The 17,361-nt window shown below is 47.1% G+C and overlaps 1 protein-coding gene across 2 annotated transcripts in view; it reads left to right on the forward strand.

The window, feature by feature from the left end:
* REL (REL proto-oncogene, NF-kB subunit) overlaps positions 1-17,361 on the forward strand; it is a 56,261-nt gene that overhangs the window by 29,434 nt on the left and 9,466 nt on the right. For both annotated transcript variants that reach the window (XM_045008357.1, XM_045008356.1), the window contains exon 5: positions 9,056-9,196. In XM_045008357.1, coding sequence (XP_044864292.1) covers positions 9,056-9,196 — 141 coding nt within the window. The remainder of the gene's footprint in view (positions 1-9,055; positions 9,197-17,361) is intronic.

The following is a 17,361-nucleotide window of genomic DNA, read 5'->3' on the forward strand; positions in this document are numbered from 1 at the left end:
TTCAGTCTTTAATCCCAAAATAATGTCACCGGGTAGTGTATTGGTCCTTCTGGCAGCTTTAGGCCATGTCTGTGCTACTACTTATGTTCACAAAAAGTATGTCGCTCATTGGTGTGAAAAAAGCACACACCTGAGCAACATAAGTTTAGCTGGCATAAGTGCTGGTGTGGACAGTGCTATGTCGGTGGGAGAGCTTCTCCTGACAACATAGCTACCGCCCCTCCTTGAGGTGATTTTATTATGTCGATGGGAGAGCTCTCGCCCATCAGCAGAGAGGGGCTACATGAGCGATCTTACAGCGCTGCAGCTGAGTCCGTAAAGCTATACTGCTGTAAACTCGCTAGTGTAGACATGGCCTAAGTGTGTCAGTAAAACAGCGGGCTTGATTTTACCAGTGGGTTGGTTCACTTTTATGCCAGGAACCTGGAATTATGCAGCGATGAATCAGGCCCAGAATTTTTGCAGTTTAATGTTACAGAAGCAAGAAAAATGAGCTCTCCAGAGATGCATAATTCCATAGAACCCTACTCTTGGGACTACATTTCTAGTGAGAGAATGGCAGAGAACATTCCTTTCTGTCTGCTTATCTTGCCCCCATCACCGTAGTATCTGGGCGTCTCACCCAAGTTAGTGGATTTATCCTAGCAAGACCCTTGCAAGGTAGCAAAGCATTATTCTCCATTTAAAGATGGGGGGACTGAGACATAAAAGGATGAGAGGTGGGATTTTCAAAAGAACATCCCAGTGTAATTAAACAGATTTACCAAAGGTCATCCAGGGAGCCTTGCAGCAGACCCAGGTCCCCTAAGTTCTCCCAGGCCAGGCCTGGTCTTCACTACAAAGTTTTGCCAGCATATCATTGTCAGTCAGGGGTATAAAAAACATACCCCCAGTCTGCATAGTTCTGTCAGCAAAAGCCTCAGTGTAGATGCACTGTGCTGACAAGATCTTCTGTCAGTGTAGCTAATGTTTGTGGAGGGATGGTGTTACCATGCTGACAGAAAAACTCCTTCTGTCAACTTACGCTCTCCATTGTGTACTCTGCTAGTTGAGCTGTACCAACAGAGCATTTGTAGTGTAGACAAGGCCTTAGGGTATGCCCACACTTTAAGCTGGAAGTGTAACTTTGGGTTCAGGAGACGTATTCCCACTAGCTCTGAATTAGCTCACTAAAAATAGAGCAGCTCTCGTTGCAGGATGGGCTAGTTGCCCTGATTATGTACCTATCCGAGACCATAGGCATGTATTCAAGGTGGCTTGTCCTTCCTGCCACTGCGATTGTACTCTGAGCTAGCATGCTGAAAATAATCAGACCATTTTCCTCGCCATTGTTGGCAGAGAAGCTCCTTGGGGATAACTGTGCTGTTCTCATCTGTTTAGAGCTTTCCCTTGATCACCCAACTACTTATCTTCAGGAAATTATTCCCGATTCCATAGGTCCTAATTTTTGGATGGTCAAGCAGAAGGCAGTAGCCAGGAGTGCTATTTTTCATCTATGCTTGGCAAAGAAATTGCAACAGTTCCCCTCAGAAGCAGACATTGCCACAGGGATCCATGCCTGTGGATCACCTCCAGACTGGGGTACTGCAGTGTGCTCTACCCTGGGGCTACGTCTGAAGACCACCCAGAAACTTGAGTTCATACAGAGTGCAGCTGCCCACTTAGAGCCTCTCAAACACTAGACTTCTTTTATGTCAAGTTTATTGATGGGCAGTTAATTTGAGGTAATTGATTGCCAAATAATTTGAGGTAGTTAACATATTTGTACAAGCCCCCAGACATTTCTTTCAAGTCACAAACATTTTGAGTTTATCTTAAGGGCTAATCTACACTTAAAACACTACAGCGGCAGAGCAACACAGTGTGTAGCAACAGGAGGGGTTCTCACATCAGTGTAGCTAATCCACCTCCCCAAGAGACGGTAGCTAGGTCAATGGAAGAATTCTAGTGCTGTCTACACCAGCGGATAGTTCAACTTAACTAAATTGCTCAGGAGTGTGGATTTTTCACACCCCTGAGCAACATAGCTGGGTCAACTTAACTTTTGAGTGTAGACCTGGATTTAATCTGATCACATTGTTGTATTTGGTTTTTCCCAGCCCCACAAATCACCGGTGTTTCGGATTGGATTTTAAAGAGCACTCAGCATTGGTTTAACTGCATTGGTCTAATGTTTGACTTCAGCAGGAGCAGAGTTAGTCCACTGCCAAATGTTTTTGGAAATGGTGCCTTCAGATATGGGGAGCTATTGCAGCATATAGATTTGAAATAGTGATTTGTAAATGTTCTCTTAAAATCTGTTACTTTTTAATAGTCCACCTACTACCTCTTCAAGTTGAGCGTTCCATAATCCTATTTACTCTTTCCAGGTAGCATAATTTTCCACCTTTCTTTTAAAAAGGGACAGACATTTGGAGGAACTAGTTGTCACTGAAGCTTCACTACGGAGATGGAATTTAGGGCTCCCTGCTGAAGTCAATGGGTTTGGAACTTTCTGGAGTTATAATTCCTTGTTAGTCTCCACCCTAGCTGCATGGATGCAGAAGTGGAGAGCTATGACAGGTTTTATTATTTTTGACACATATAAATAAGAATCTCTTTATAGCAGTTGTATCAGAGTATCTCTTGAAACAGTGGTAAGTAGCACTGAAGTGACAAATTAATAGAAAAATAATTTATTAATGAGTGTAGCCTCTTTCATGTAACAGATTGATTTTAAACAGCTAACCATTTTCAGTGTTGCTGACTCCCACAATTTTATTGCAAGTCTCAGGATAGTTGATGTCCTTTTTTTAAATCCCCAGTGCCAGGAGTAAAGTGATAAGTGAGAACCTCTCTTTTATTTAAAAATGTAAGCTACATTTCTAGCTCTCATGATTGTAGACAAAAGTTTGACCCTAAACCCAGAAAGCAGATTTCAAAAATAGTAAATGTGAAGGTTTTTTTAATCTGATGATATTTAAGACAATCCCAAGATTTATTGAAAACTTGGGGTTAGTAATGCAGCATTTTTTTTCAAATTTATTCATTTAAAATTAAAAGTTGAATAGCTTTTTTTTTTTTTTGTGTAGATTGTGAGCTGTTCTTGGTGAGAATTTGAATAGCATTGACTGGTTTTGATTGTGTGTGTGTATAGGTCACATGACTTTTTTGTTCTATGATTACATGAGTAATTCTGACAATCAAGTTTCTGATGCAAATAACTGCATTTTATGAATTCAAAATGTGTTTTCCATCAATATTCTTAAAGTTACTTAAAATTCACTGTTTTCACAGTCATTCCTTCATGTACATCTGTGTGTTGGAATAGTCACAGAAAGTGAACTCCTAAGAGGTCTGAACTCAGCTGCAGTGAGACCAGGTTTTCATTAGAATGGACAGTCACAGGAAAATGGTTAGGATGTTGGGCCCAGGCCTAGCTGTAAAACTGCTTTAGTTGGTTCCTGTGATGAGAATAAGGTGTGGTGCCATTTACAAACAGTGAGTTTAAAAGTAAGAAGTTGTTGAACTGAAGCCAAGAAATTGGGCACGTTGTTTTATAAATATAAAGTTGTGCACAAGCTTTTCTTACCATATCTGTGCTCATCAAACCCCAACATGAAATCAGTCCTCTGCTTTTTGAGTACTCCTATTGACTACTTCAGTGGGACTACTTGTGTGAGGCTCACACAATGGGATCAGATTTTTTTAATCCTCTCAGCTACATGTTAGAATGTTCAGATATTTGGGATGGATCCTCAGCTGGGTTCTTTCAACACTGCAATCACTGTAGCTACAGCAAACGACACCAGCTGAGGATCTGGCTTTTCATGTAGAATGAGTTACTGTCATTTTGGTTTATTTTTAAATAGTCTTTACTTAGAGCTTGACCCTGCCTCTATTGAAGTCAACAACAAAACTCAGATTGACTTCAGTGGGAGCAGGATGAGACTCTTAATTCCCACTGAGGTCAAAAATAAGGATTTGTTTTCTTTGGGGTTGTAATCTGTCCTCAACGGGTGAATGCTATTCCTGTTGACATTAACAAGAGCTGTGTGTTTTTATGCAAAGGTGGAATTTGGCCCATATATTTGGGTTGGTTTTTTTAAAATATCTTATCACAAGATGGAGTTACAGAAAAAAAAAGAACATGATTGCTGCATTATATTCTGTTCAGCTAGTAAGAAGTGAATTTTAAAAATAGACAAGAGGAATCAGTCTTAACTGAACACTTCCTCTTTCAAATGGCCAATTTTTTTTAAATGTTAAACTACTTTTAAGAATATGGGAAACACAACACTGATGTCTCCAGTAAAAACTGTTCTTCAAATGGATTTCATATTTTGGAAATATTAGTCCATTGTACCCTTTCTGTATTTCAAGGTAATGAACAGCTTGGTCAAGTGGACTGATTAGGAAGCAGTGAAAGTTTGAAAGCTCATTTATATTGTGGAAGCCAGTAAATAATTAACAAGGTTTTAAAGAGATCTTAATGAATGTTAGTTAGCATGAGTTAGGTTAACTGTGACCCTGGTGACGTGAGGAAGCAAGATAATGTAAGACAGAGGGAATTGTGTGAAAGTTATTACGACCTTGCAATATGCAGTCTTGCAGTCTTGTTTTTCTAGTGAGATAGCAGAGAAGCTTATGTATAAACAAAATGTATTTGTTGCTTTTTACTGTCTGTATTATTGTTAGAAATTGTCTGTAAAAGGTATAAAGGCTTGCTGTGATTGTTTACCAGTTGAGAGACCTGTCCAGGACTGGGGTGACCCTGTGTCCTATGGCACTCTCTCCCTCCATGGTAATTACTGGAGAAATAATAAAGTATTTGGTTTTGCTGCACCCAAACGAAAAGCGAGAACTGAGTTTTCTTCGACAATATGTTGGGAAGATACATTATTTGAAAGCTACTATTAGCATATAAATTCCCACATAATCTAATACATTTTTGGAACTCTGGAGTTGTTTTAGGCGCTAATCTTGCAGCTTCTTGTGCATGGGCAGACTGCTGCACCTGTGCAAACCACAATGCATGATCAGGGCCTTAGTTTGTAGTTAAGGCCGCTGATCCACAGCTGTGGATTCCAGCTTTGAGGTAGTACGGTATCAGAAACCAGATCCAGATTGTCATGCCTGGCTCCATATATCTGTAATGAGCTAAACCACAGCAGATCCCAACGCTGTCAAATCCACGGAGAGAGGTTTGTAGTCTAGATAAAGTTTGATGCCACCTTTAGTTTAATAATTTTATGATCCAGGAGCTCTGGAATGAGCCTGGGAAGCCCTCATCATCAGGGTATGGGTTATCACCAAAGGCTAGTGCTGAAACACCAACTTCTTCAGTCCCTGAACCTGAATGGTACTGAGATGTTATTGCTTAAATTTTTGGGGAGTGGATGAGACCCCAGAGACATTGGGACAGCTAATATGCCATTCCCTAAGACTCAGTCAAGAGGGGAAAAATTAAACATTTATATCAGCCAAGTAACGTCAAAAGGATGAGTGGGCTTCATCTGTTAGGCCTGAGCTAGGTTGAGCAGCCATCTGTCCAATTAGAGAAAGGAGTTTGGGCTCAGAGATCCCATCTTTGCAACATATTGAGCCATTCTAGTAGGGAACTGTCTTCAGGCCTAATTTTAGCAGCAGAAACAAGCCAATAGTCATTCCCTCACATCTTTGTTGCTGTTGTATTTCTACCAGAGCTTGCTGCAGAGAGCAAACCAGTGTAAAAAGTTCTGGATAAGCCTACAGGCACCACACACTGCTCTCCAAGAGCCATACCAGTGTAGAGGAGAGACCATGAGCATTGTTGCAAGGAGGATCTGCCCCACTGCAGATTCTATGGAGTGCACAAGTTTGGCATTGCCTTTCCCTGTAGATCTGAGCTCTGCAGGGCAGAGGCTATGCTTTCTGCCCCATCCAGAGCGCACAAATATCTTCCATGAAGGTAGCATTTGGCAGAAATTCTACAAGGTGCACCTCCAAGTCATAGAATCATACAATTTCAGAGTTGGAAGAGACCTTAGGAGGTCATCTAGTCCAACCCCCTGCTCAAAGCAGGACCAATCCCCAGATTTTTATCCCAGTTCCCCCAATTGGCCCCCTCAAGGATTGAACTCACAACCCTGGGTTTAGCAGGCCAATGCTCAAACCACTGAGCTATCCCTTCCCCCACCACCTCCCTAGGTAACCCATTCCAGTGCTTCACTACCCTCCTAGTGAAAAAGTTTTTCCTAATATCCAACCTAAACCTCCCCCACTGCAACTTGAGACCATTACTCCTTGTTCTGTCATCTGCCACCACGGAGAACAGTCTAGAGCCATCCTCTTTGGAACCCCTTTTCAGGTAGTTGAAAGCAGCTATCAAATCCCCCCTCACTCTTCTCTTCTGCAGACTAAATAATTCCAGGAGAGGATCTGCCCAGGTAAGGACGCCAGGTTTGGATCCAAAATTTTTAAAGCTGTAAAGGGGCTGATTTTTAACTTTCAACTCCTGGTGCATTTATAGATAAATATCCCATGTTTAAAATGAAAGAGATCAAATTTATTTTTAAAACTGAGATCTGGAGGGACTGAGATATTCAAATAACAATTGCAAATGAAAAATGCAGAGGAACCCCTTTTGAATTTGCTGCATGTACTATTTCAATAATACCAAAATGAAGAAAAAAAATGTCACCAGAGTGGGTGGTGTCACCTCCTACTCTTTGTGGGGGCAGACACCAAAACGCAAGTGTTTGACGTTTATCAGTACAGTGTGGTCACTGGGTTTTTTTTTTTTTTTGGTCCAGGCATGTTTCAACCTTCACTCTTGACATCCCCAGTACTAAGGTGGTAATGAAATTTGTAGGAGGTTTTTGGAGGATTGGTGAACTGGAAGAATTATTATGGTCTGCTGATACTGCAGGCATTTGGTTTGTGATTCTTTGAATGGCTAAATGAGACCATAAAACTGTTCTCAGGCTAACAATAGGTTTGGAAGAGATAAAAGCTTCTTTAAATAGCTCTTTAACTGGACCTCCCATTCTAATAAGTGAAATCAGATTATCTTCCTTTTCTGTGGTGTCCTTTAAAAAACCCCAGCAGATAATTTAATTTGAGACTTGAAAAGAGAATATCATCAAAATCAGATAACTTTTTTCTGGCATCAGATTTTTACAGTAAACTAACAATAGATGAGGTATTTAATCATAAATAACTGAAGTAAGATATGTCCCAGTGTGAGATTTTGAAAATTAAAATGACGTAGAAGGCTGGACAAAACTAAAATGCTAGGCATGGGTTATATATGTCTCAGTTTACACTGGGGAAAAGTATATGAACAAAAATCCCTACAGGGATTTACTTGTTGTGTCACCGAAATGTACCATTATGTGATACCAGTAGTTGCTATTCCCAAAGATACAGAACTGACACAAATCAGCAGAAATACATCATCTTTTTTCAGTTAAAATATGGTTCCCAATAATTGTACCTATCGGTGGGGGCAAGGAGGTTTTGTTTTGTTTTTTTAATAACAAGAGGTATTAACAGGCATCTTTAGAGCCAAATCTTGGTTTTTGTAGTTAGAGGCACACCGGGAATGGGGCAAGAGCAGAGATGGTGCCCTGAAGCATTGTGGGCACAGAGACTGATGTTTTGGTGATTTTTTTTTTCCTCTGGATGTTTATTTTCTTTTCACATCCTAAGAAGAAAATAACCTAACATTGTGCAGAATCCCCCAGCATTGTCTATTGGCAAGCTGTTGGGACCCAAGGCCTCCTACACATTAGAAGAATTGTGCTAAGACAAAATTGTCTATGTTCTCATCTTAACTACGCATGGGGGTGGTGGAGGAGGAGAGAGAAAATGGAGGCATTGAGAGAGAGAGAGAATAGGGAGGGATCTGGAAAAGAGAGAGGGAGAAACAAGATGGGGAAACCCTAAGGCAGAGAAGGACTTGAGGGAAAGCTTGGAGAGAATGAATAAAGACTTTGAAGGGGAGAACTGGGAGAGGTTGTGGGGAGGGAATGAACAACCGCAGGTGAGACAATGGCACTTGTCCCCACTGCAGACCCAGGTGCAGATCCCTCACAAACAGGGAAGCCCCCAAAAGGTTGGGAACCATTATTTTGGGATGCATTGCAATGCCTTGAGCATTTGCTGGCTAAACAATTGGGTCTATACATTGGCTGCCTCCTGTTCAGAGTGCATTGTGGTGGGGGAAGACAGGCGCCATCCCTAGTGCTCGCTTGCTCTCCTCACGGGCAGCTGCTGAGGGGCAGCCACAGTTTGGCTCATCACATTTAATCCAAGAGGCAGCTTGGGTGACTAACACACCAGGGCCGCCCAGAGGGGGGGGGGCAAGAGGGGCAATTTGCCCCGGGCCCCACAGGGGCCCCCACAAGAGTTTTTTGGGGGCCCTGTAGCGGGGTCCTTCACTCGCTCCGGGGGGCCCTGAAAACTCTTGCGGGGCTGGGCCCAGGAGCTTCTTCCGCTCCCGGTCTTTGCCGGTGGGGGGTCCTTTTGCTCCGGGGCAGAAGGACCCCCCACTGGCGAATTACCGCTGAAGCGGGACCCGCCGCCGAAGTTCAGCTCGGTTTTTGGTGGTAATTCGGCGGCGGGGGGCCCTTCCATTCCGGGACCTGCCGCCGAAGTGCCCCGAAGAGCCGTGGTGGGGGCCCCTCACCGCCGAATTACCGCCGAAGACCGGGCTGCACTTCGGCGGCGGGTCCCACTTCGGCGGTAATTCGGCGGCGGGTCGTTGGGGCACTTCGGCGGCGGGTCCCAGAACGGAAGGGCCCCCCTCTGCCGAAGACCCCAGGCCCCCGGAATCCTCTGGGCGGCCCTGTAACACACTTCCATTGCAGCAGCCTTGGGATTTGTAACTGAAGGAGTATGGGTAGAGGCTACTGTTCCACATGCAAGGGATCGATACATACAGCTCCTGCGGGAGTCAGTGAGTGTCACAGGTGAATCCTTCATGCATTGGTGGCATTGTTGCTTCTGCCAGCAGAGATTCACCCCAAGTTCTTTGTGTGATTGCTGCCTCTGTGCGATAACTCTTACTCTGTCATCTCTCTCCATCTTGCAGTGCCCGAAGAACAGCTGCTCAATGTTGATGAGTATGACCTCAATGTCGTGAGACTCTGCTTTCAGGTGTTCCTCCCTGATGAACATGGCAATTGTACGATACCAGTTCCTCCTGTCATCTCCAACCCTATTTATGATAACCGTGAGTATCCCACCTGGACAGGTGCACTTTTAAGTGATAACTTTTCCCTTGTATTTGAAGTGACAGGGGTCAGGCCACCTTCCCAGCCGTTTGCCTCTCAGCTCTCCAGCTCTGTGATGCTATCCAATGCAAACACAGGGCCAAGGATCCAGGGGCGGCTCTACCTTTTTGGCTGCCTCAAGCAGTCATGCGCGGGAGGCGCCCCGGAGCCGCGGGAGCAGCGGACCTCCCGCGGGCATGACTGCGGAGGGACCGCTGGTCGCGCGGCTCGGCTGGACCTCCCGCAGCTGCGGACAGTTCGCAGGTCCGGCGGCTCCGCTTGAGCTGCCACAGTCATGCCTGCGGGAGGTCCAGCCGAGCCGCGGGACCAGCGAACCGTCCGCAGTCATGCCTGCGGGAGGTCCGGTCGTCCCGGGGCTCCGGTGGACCTCCCGCAGCCATGACTGCGGCAGGTCTGCCGGCCCAGCCTGCCGCTCCCCCCGGGAAAGGGCCGCCCCACGCGCGTGCTTGCCGCGCTGGGGTCTGGAGCCGGCCCTGCAAGGATCCTAGCACTGGCTTTGGGTCCTACTGCTTAGAGCCAAGGCCAGAGTATGGACTGTAGATTGTGTATATGCTGTTGGATATCAAATGGGTGGGAGTGGTGTGTTGACATTGGGTAGTAGGAGGTGCAGTATCTATCTCAGTCATACTACTCGTTAGATCCTTTCACAGCCCTTGGTTATGTACTGCAGCAGTAGCCACAGGAAACCCAGTTTCCAATAGGCAAGGCATTTAAAATATTTTGTAGTGATAAAGATTGCTGAGAAAGGTCCCAGCTTGGACTTAGCTGCCATAAAACCCGATCTGTGCCCCAAGAACCTGATCCAAAGCCTATTGAAATAATTGGGGAATCTTTCTGTTGACTTCTTTGGGGCTTTGATCAGGCCCAGTGTGTGAAATTCACCCATGTAGAGAGTTAGCACAAAGCTCTAAACCACTTATGTCCCATCAACCGTTACATTGAGGGCCTGGGCCAGAACCTGAGCTGGTATAAGTTGGTGTAGCTTCACTGCCTTCAGTGGAGTGATGCCAGTTTAGAGCAGCTCAGGGTCTGGCCCCATAAGTGGTGCATAGGTCTTGTGCTGACTCACTGTCCAGGATGGAATTTTACCACAAACAAATACCTGTTTTGCAAAGGATTAACTTTTTCAGAGGATTTTTGAGTGACTTCACTACACTTTAATGGGATCGTCTGAAAAAAGAGGGTGAAATATGTGACGTACATATTTATATCCTGCCTTTGCAGAATGAATAGCCTTTAAGAATTGTTGAAGAATTTGGAAATTATTTTTGTCATCTTTATGATAAGACATTTCTGTGCCAAGCTTTGTAGGTCATGAGACCGATTATTTTAGCAGAAGTCACTGATTTTAAAAAAAGTGCATTTATGCAGTTGATGAGGAGAGTTGTGCTATGAATTGACATAACCATTATGGAAGTATTCTGTTCTAACCAGCGTTTTTGTTATTTTTACCTACTTTTAAAACATGCTATAAATCTCTTACTTCTGTCAAATGAAATGCCTACACAATGTTTTATTCAGGGACTTTATAGCAGAGCTGGTGCTTTGCCATAATAGATGAGGCTGAGATGAAAATTAACAGCTAAAAGCAGTGTGTCTCAGCTACCATTTAGAAATATGCTAGATCATAACTACAAGTGCCTTTCAGTTGACGTCAGTCCCTGCTAAGTTTTGGTTTTAGCACGGTGTGTGTGTGGGTGATTTTGTTTTGCACTATGGGTGTTTGGAGTCCTCCATTGTAGCGTAGTGGTGGTGTAAATAAAACATGATGCATAACATCAGCCACAAGTAGGTAGAATTGCTGTGACATCTCGTTTTAGGAATGGTAGCTTCAGATCTGCGTTCCTCAAAAAAAGTGAATTTGTTGACCTTTTCAAACTAGTTCTGCCATATAGAATTAAGAAAGGTCAGGTTTTGACCTTGGTTAAAAATATGTGTAGTGTGTATGCACTCTCATAGAATATTATGAAGTGACCAAAATTATGCAATTTAATACATGCAATAAACATGTATTCAATTTTGTTCAGGTAACACAAATTTTCCTCCTACTGAACGGTGACTCTCAGTATATTGTCATGTTTTATAGACAGGGAAGATCTGAGTAGAGTTTGTATTGCTAGTGACTTTAGGATACCTACATTACTCACCCAGAGCTTTTGCAATTCTGCTCAAACAAGTAGCAATAAAAGTATTTATAGTTCTTTCTGCATATATTTTGTTCTGCCCACATGCATTCAGTGTAATAATTTGTCTTCACTTTTTGTCATTTCTAGTCTCCATCAACTTACTCATTTTTGAAATGTATGAATTTAATGTGGAAGCAAATGGGTATGGATGGAGCAGAAGACAGTGTCAGTTTATAAAATAGATAGTGCAGGTGGCACTGTCTATAGCTAAGATGGCTCCTGTTTTCGGTTGCTTGTAACTTTGCCAAACTTTAATTGCTTAGGCTGAAATTTCCCATGTTGGGTGTCTACCTCAGGCTGACATTTTTGGGAAGTTTCTGCTGAAATGGTTCAGCCATTTCTGAGAATGAGATCAGGGAGAAATATGGTTTTTTGGTGTATGTTTTAAAAAAACCAACATTCTTACAGCCATTTTATTGAGAGCCTAGGAGGGGGCAGGGGCAGGGGCGGGAGAGCGAAACCTGGGATAGAATGTCTATAACCACTGGAGAATACTCCTCTGCCGAGCCTGGAACTGAACCCAGGATTCCTGAGCCTTAACAGTCCTTTGCTGTCATCAAATAGTTGTGAAACAGACTGGCAGAGTGAGTCTCATCTCCCTCTAGTGACTGGAACAAATAGAAAACAGTTATTCTTAGCTCAAGTGGCAGTGGTCTGTACTGTAGATCTGAACGCTGATGTCCAGTGCTGGTGGTCAGTATGGTTCCACGTGGTGGAATTTCTGTTCTTTCTATTTGCATTTTTAAAAACTTAGGAACTTACATCCCAGAAAACTATGTTAAAAGGACGTCAAGGTTGCAAAGTCATGCACTCAAAAGTTAGGCAATGCCAGAATTAAGGTTGCCCATGCAACCTTAATTCATCCCCTTGTGTGTATGCATTATGATACAGTCCTTAATTACTTGATCACATACTAGTTTTTCCACAGGACCCCTGATTCATTGAGTGATAGAGCTAAAAGCAATGTGTCTTGGCTCAGTGAATGAATCAGGCTTGTGTAGTGAACGAGGCCCTTTGTAGGATACCTGCCTTGTTTGGGGAAAGTGTGAAGTGAATGAGACCGGGAAAGGACAGTTACCTGTTCCGTAACTGGCGTTCTTCAAGATGTGTTGCTCAGGTGTATTCCACAGTAGGAGTGCGTGCTCGCCACGTGCACCGGTGCCAGAAGTTTTTCCCTTAGCAGTACCCGTAGTGGGGGAGCACCGCTGTGACCCCTAGAGTGGTGCCTCTATATTGCGCTATAAGAGGAGCTGTGCACTCCCCACACCCTCAGTTCCTTCTTGCCAGACAACTCCGACAGAGGGGAGGGAGGGTGGGATGTGGAATACACCTGAGCAACACGTCTCGAAGAACGCCAGTTACGGAACAGGTAACTGTTCTTTCTTCTTTGAGTGATTGCTCATGTGTATTCCACAGTAGGTGTCTCTAAGCTATATTTCAGGGGTAGGCAACCTATGGCACGCGTGCCGAAGGCGGCCCGCGAGATGATTTTTAGTGGCACTCGCACTGCCCGAGTCCTGACCACCGGTCCGGGGGGCTCTGCATTTTAATTTAATTTTAAATGAAGCTTCTTAAACATTTTGAAACCTTATTTACTTTACATACAACAATAGTTTAGTTATATATTATAGACTTATAGAAAGAGACCTTCTAAAAAGGTTAAAATGTATTACCGGCACGCGAAACCTTGAATTAGAGTGACTAAATGAAGACTCGGCACACCACTTTTGAAAGGTTGCCGACCCCTGCTATATCTGATGGAGGTGGGTAGGAGTTTAAGGGTTTCCGGGACGGAGTACCGCCCTACCAAACCCGGCGTCATCTTGTGTTTGGGAGACGATTCCATAACGCGATGAAAAGGTGTGGACAGAGGCCCATGTGGCAGCTCGACAAATGTCCTGAATAGGGATGTGGGCTACATAGGCGGCCGACGAGGCCTGAACTCTCGTAGAATGCGCCTTCATGATAGGCGGCAGGGGAATCCTTGCCAGGTCGTAACACGTGCATATGCTCAAGGTGATCCAGCGGGAAAGTCGCTGGGTAGAAACCGGTTGCCCCCTCATGCGTTTGGCCGATGCAACGAAAAGTTGTGGGGATTTCTGGAATGGCCTGGATCGGTCTAGGTAAAAGGCCAGTGCCCTATGCACATCTAGCATGCGTAGGCGTCGTTCCTCATTGGAGGAATAGGGCTTGGAACAGAGTGTTGGAAGGAAAATGTCCTGATCCATATGAAAACTCGAGACCACCTTCGGCAGAAAAGCAGGGTGTGGGCGAAGCTGGACCTTATCCCTGTGGAAGACCGTTTACGGGGGTTCCGAGGTTAGGGCCCTAAGCTCCGAGACACGGCGGACTGAGTTGATCGCCACCAGGAACGCTACCTTCCATGATAAGTGGGACCAGGAACACATGGCCAAGGGTTCAAAAGGGGGACCCATGAGGCGGGAGAGCTCTAGGTTCAGGTCCCATAGCGGGACCGGGGGCCTGGCGTAAGGGAATGCCCGATCCAGTCCTTTCAAAAACGGGGATGTCATGTGATGGGAAAATACCGAGTGACCATGCACCGCAGGGTGGAAAGCCGAAATGGCCGCTAAGTGTACCCTGACCGAGGCAGGAGCTAGCCCCTGGGTCCTAAGGGACAGGAGGTAATCGAGAATGATTTGGAGCTATGTGGATGATGGGGAAGTACCCCTTTCTCTCGCTCACCTAGAGAACCTAGACCATTTGGCCAGGTAGGTCCGTCGTGTGGACGGCTTTCTGCTTTCCAGCAGAACTTGCCTGACATCCTCCGAACACCTCCCTTCCTCCTCGTCTAACCATGGAGCAGCCACGCTGTCAGATGAAGCACGGCCAGGTTGGGATCGAGGAGGCATCCCTCGTCCTGGGAGAGGAGATCCGGCCGAAGCGGCAGCCTGCGCAGGGGGGCCACTAGGAGCTGCAGGAGGGTTCCGTACCAATATTGTTGGGCCCAAGCCAGGGCTATGAGGTTAACCCTCGACTTGTCTGCCCTCACTTTCTGTAAGACCTTGCCTATCAGGGAAAATGGCGGAAAGGCATAGAAAAGGTGGCCTGCCCACCCCGGCCCAGGAGCAGAACTGGGGGCAGAGACAATTCTGGGCAGTAGCAAAGAGATCTACCTGGGGAGCTCCCCACTCTCGGAAGTGTTGCCAGGCGACCTCCCAGTGGAGTGACCACTCGTATTAGTGAGAGAAAACCCTGCTGAGGTGATCGGCTCGCGTATTACGAGTGCCGGGTAGGTGAAAAGCCTGCAGAGAGATATCGTGGGCTGTGCAGAATTCCCATAGGTCCAGGGCTTCCTGGCACAAAGCCAAGGAGCATGTGCCCCTTTGCCTGTTGATGTAATACATCGCAGCCGTATTGTCCATGTGTACTCTGACCATCTTTCCCCGTAGGTGCGGGCTGAAAGCTATGCATACCAGGCGTACTGCCCTGAGTTCCCTGACGTTTATGTGCAGGGACGCTTCCAAGATTGACCATCAGCCCTGGGTTTGGAAGCTCCCTGCGTGGGCTTCCCACCCCAGGTCCAAGATGTCCGACACCAGATCCAGTGGGGGGGGTCTCTCGGAAGGGAATCCCTTGTAACATGTTGCTCGGGAGGGACCACCATTGCAGGTCGGCTACTACGTTGGGAGGTAACGTGACCATCTTGTCCAGGTCATCCCTGGCCTGGGAATATTTGGAGGCCAGCCAGAGTTGGAGGGGCCTCATTCTGAGCCTGGCATGTCGCACCACGGAGGTGCATGCTGCTATGTGGCCTAAGATTTGAAGGCACACCCTTGCTGTCGTCATCGGTCTATGGATGGAATAATAGAGGCCAGGGAAACCATATGGAACTTGTAATAGACCATAAATTGGTTGAGGTTCTGCAGGTCGAGGGTGGGCCTGAGCCCGCCTTTTGCTTTCGGAATCAGGAAATACCGGGAGTAAAACCCTCTGACCTGGAATTCCCGAGGTACCTTCTCCACCGCGCCCAGGGTGAGGAGGTGCGTCACCTCCTGGTCTAAAAGGAGGGTGTGCTCCGGGTCCCCGGGGGTAGGGGGTGGTGGAGGGAGGGCGAAGCGAACTGGAAATGGTGCTGAGGACCCACTGGTCCAATGTTATACAGGACCATTGCACTTGGAAGGCAGATAAACAGTTGCAGAACACAAACTTTATTAACTGGGGGGCTTCCCTGGCAACAGGCCCCGTGGCCCCCCGCAAAGAGTCAAAAGTGCCTCTTCCCCTGCCTCTTGCCCTTTGAGGGGCCAGGTCGCGGGGCTGAGCGGGACTGGCGCTGGGACCTGTGTCTCTGCTCCCTCGGCCTCTTAGGTAGGGGCTTATATCTGCCTCTAGCTGGAAGGGCTGAGGTCTGTGGCCTGGGTTTGTCCTTTGCTGGCGGGACATGTAGGCCCAGAGTTTGCAGGATGACGTGGGAGTCTTTCATCTCATGCAGACGGATGTCTGTTTGATCCGCAAACAGGGCCTTCCCATCGAAGGGCAGGTCCTGCATGAGGGACTGGGATTCCGTGGACAGCCCCAACAGTGAGAGCCACGACGCCCTGCACATGGAAATGGCCGAGGCTATCGAACGGGCCGCTGTATCTGCCACGTCCGAAGCCGCTTGAAGAACCGCTTTCGCCGTCGCCGCTCCTTCGTCGACCAAAGCTCTGAAGTCCCTCTTGTCCCTTTCCTGGAGAAGAGGTTCAAACTTTGGCAAGGACCCCCATAAGTTGAAATCATACTGGCTCAGTAGGGCTTGGTGATTCGCCGCCCTGAGCTGGAAGCTCGCCGATGAATAAACCTTCCTGCCGAAGGTATCCAGTCTCCTGGTGTCTTTATCCTTGGGGGTTGGCGCGGGTTGACCATGCCTCTCTCGGTGGTTTACAGACTCCACCAGCAGAGAGTTGGGTGCTGGGTGAGAGTACAAGTATTCGTGCCCCTTTGCTGGCACAAAATACTTTCTTTCCACCTTTTTAGAAATAGGTGTCAAGGAGGCTGGGGTTCGCCAAAGCGAAGTCGATATGTTGGCCACTCCCTGGTGGAGAGGTAGGGCCACATGGCCCAGTGCCGAGGAGGACAACACGTTGAACAGGGGGTCCGACAGCTCCTCCATCTCCTCAGCCTGAAGCTGGAGATTCGAGGCCACCCGCTTAAGGAGCTCTTGGTGAGCCTTAAAATCTTCCTGTAGGGTGGCTGGTGATGCCGTTATGGATTCCTCCGGTGCCGGTGAGGGGTTCTGCCCCAGGGCGTCGGGCGGTACCGGTGGTTCAACCCCCAATTCCGAGCCCGTATGCGGTGCCGCCAGTTCGGTACCAGTTGACTTTTCCTGGCGCCGAGGCAGGGACGTAGAGTGTATCTGTGATGCCATGGCCACTGAACGGGGTCTCGCCGGTGCAGGTAATTGGGGCCACGGTGCCCACTGACACCACTGCCCTTGCCAAGGCACCCCTTGCCATTAACCCTCTTGGGGACCGAGCGGAGCCGCTTGATCGTGGGGGGTGGCGCGGCCCAGGGATGGGCGGCTGGGTGCCGAAGCTGAAGTCGCTGAGGAATGCACAATGCCGTACGAGCGTCGGGAGCGTCCACAGCTGTGTCAGTACCGACTTCGATTTAGACCTCGACGACGACGTGTACCCGTCAGAGGTGCTGCTTCTAGATTCCCCATGGCGACCATGGCTATGGCGCCTGGGTGCTGACGACGGTCGAGGGGCATTCCGAGCATGACGCCTGTCAGAGCGAACACTCGAATCTGAGCGTCAGTACTGATGGCAATGAGACCCGCTCCTATAGCTTTAGTGGGAAGAGGAGCGTCGACGCCTCTTGTCTCGGTGCCTGCAACCTTTGTGGGTAGTGGAGGGCCCTTGAGACTCCCTCTCAGGCAAATCAGCCAATGGAGTGGAAGTCTGGTGCGTGCTCCAGGA

This window comes from Mauremys mutica, chromosome 3, assembly GCF_020497125.1.
Source record: "Mauremys mutica isolate MM-2020 ecotype Southern chromosome 3, ASM2049712v1, whole genome shotgun sequence".
NCBI lineage: Eukaryota > Metazoa > Chordata > Testudines > Geoemydidae > Mauremys > Mauremys mutica.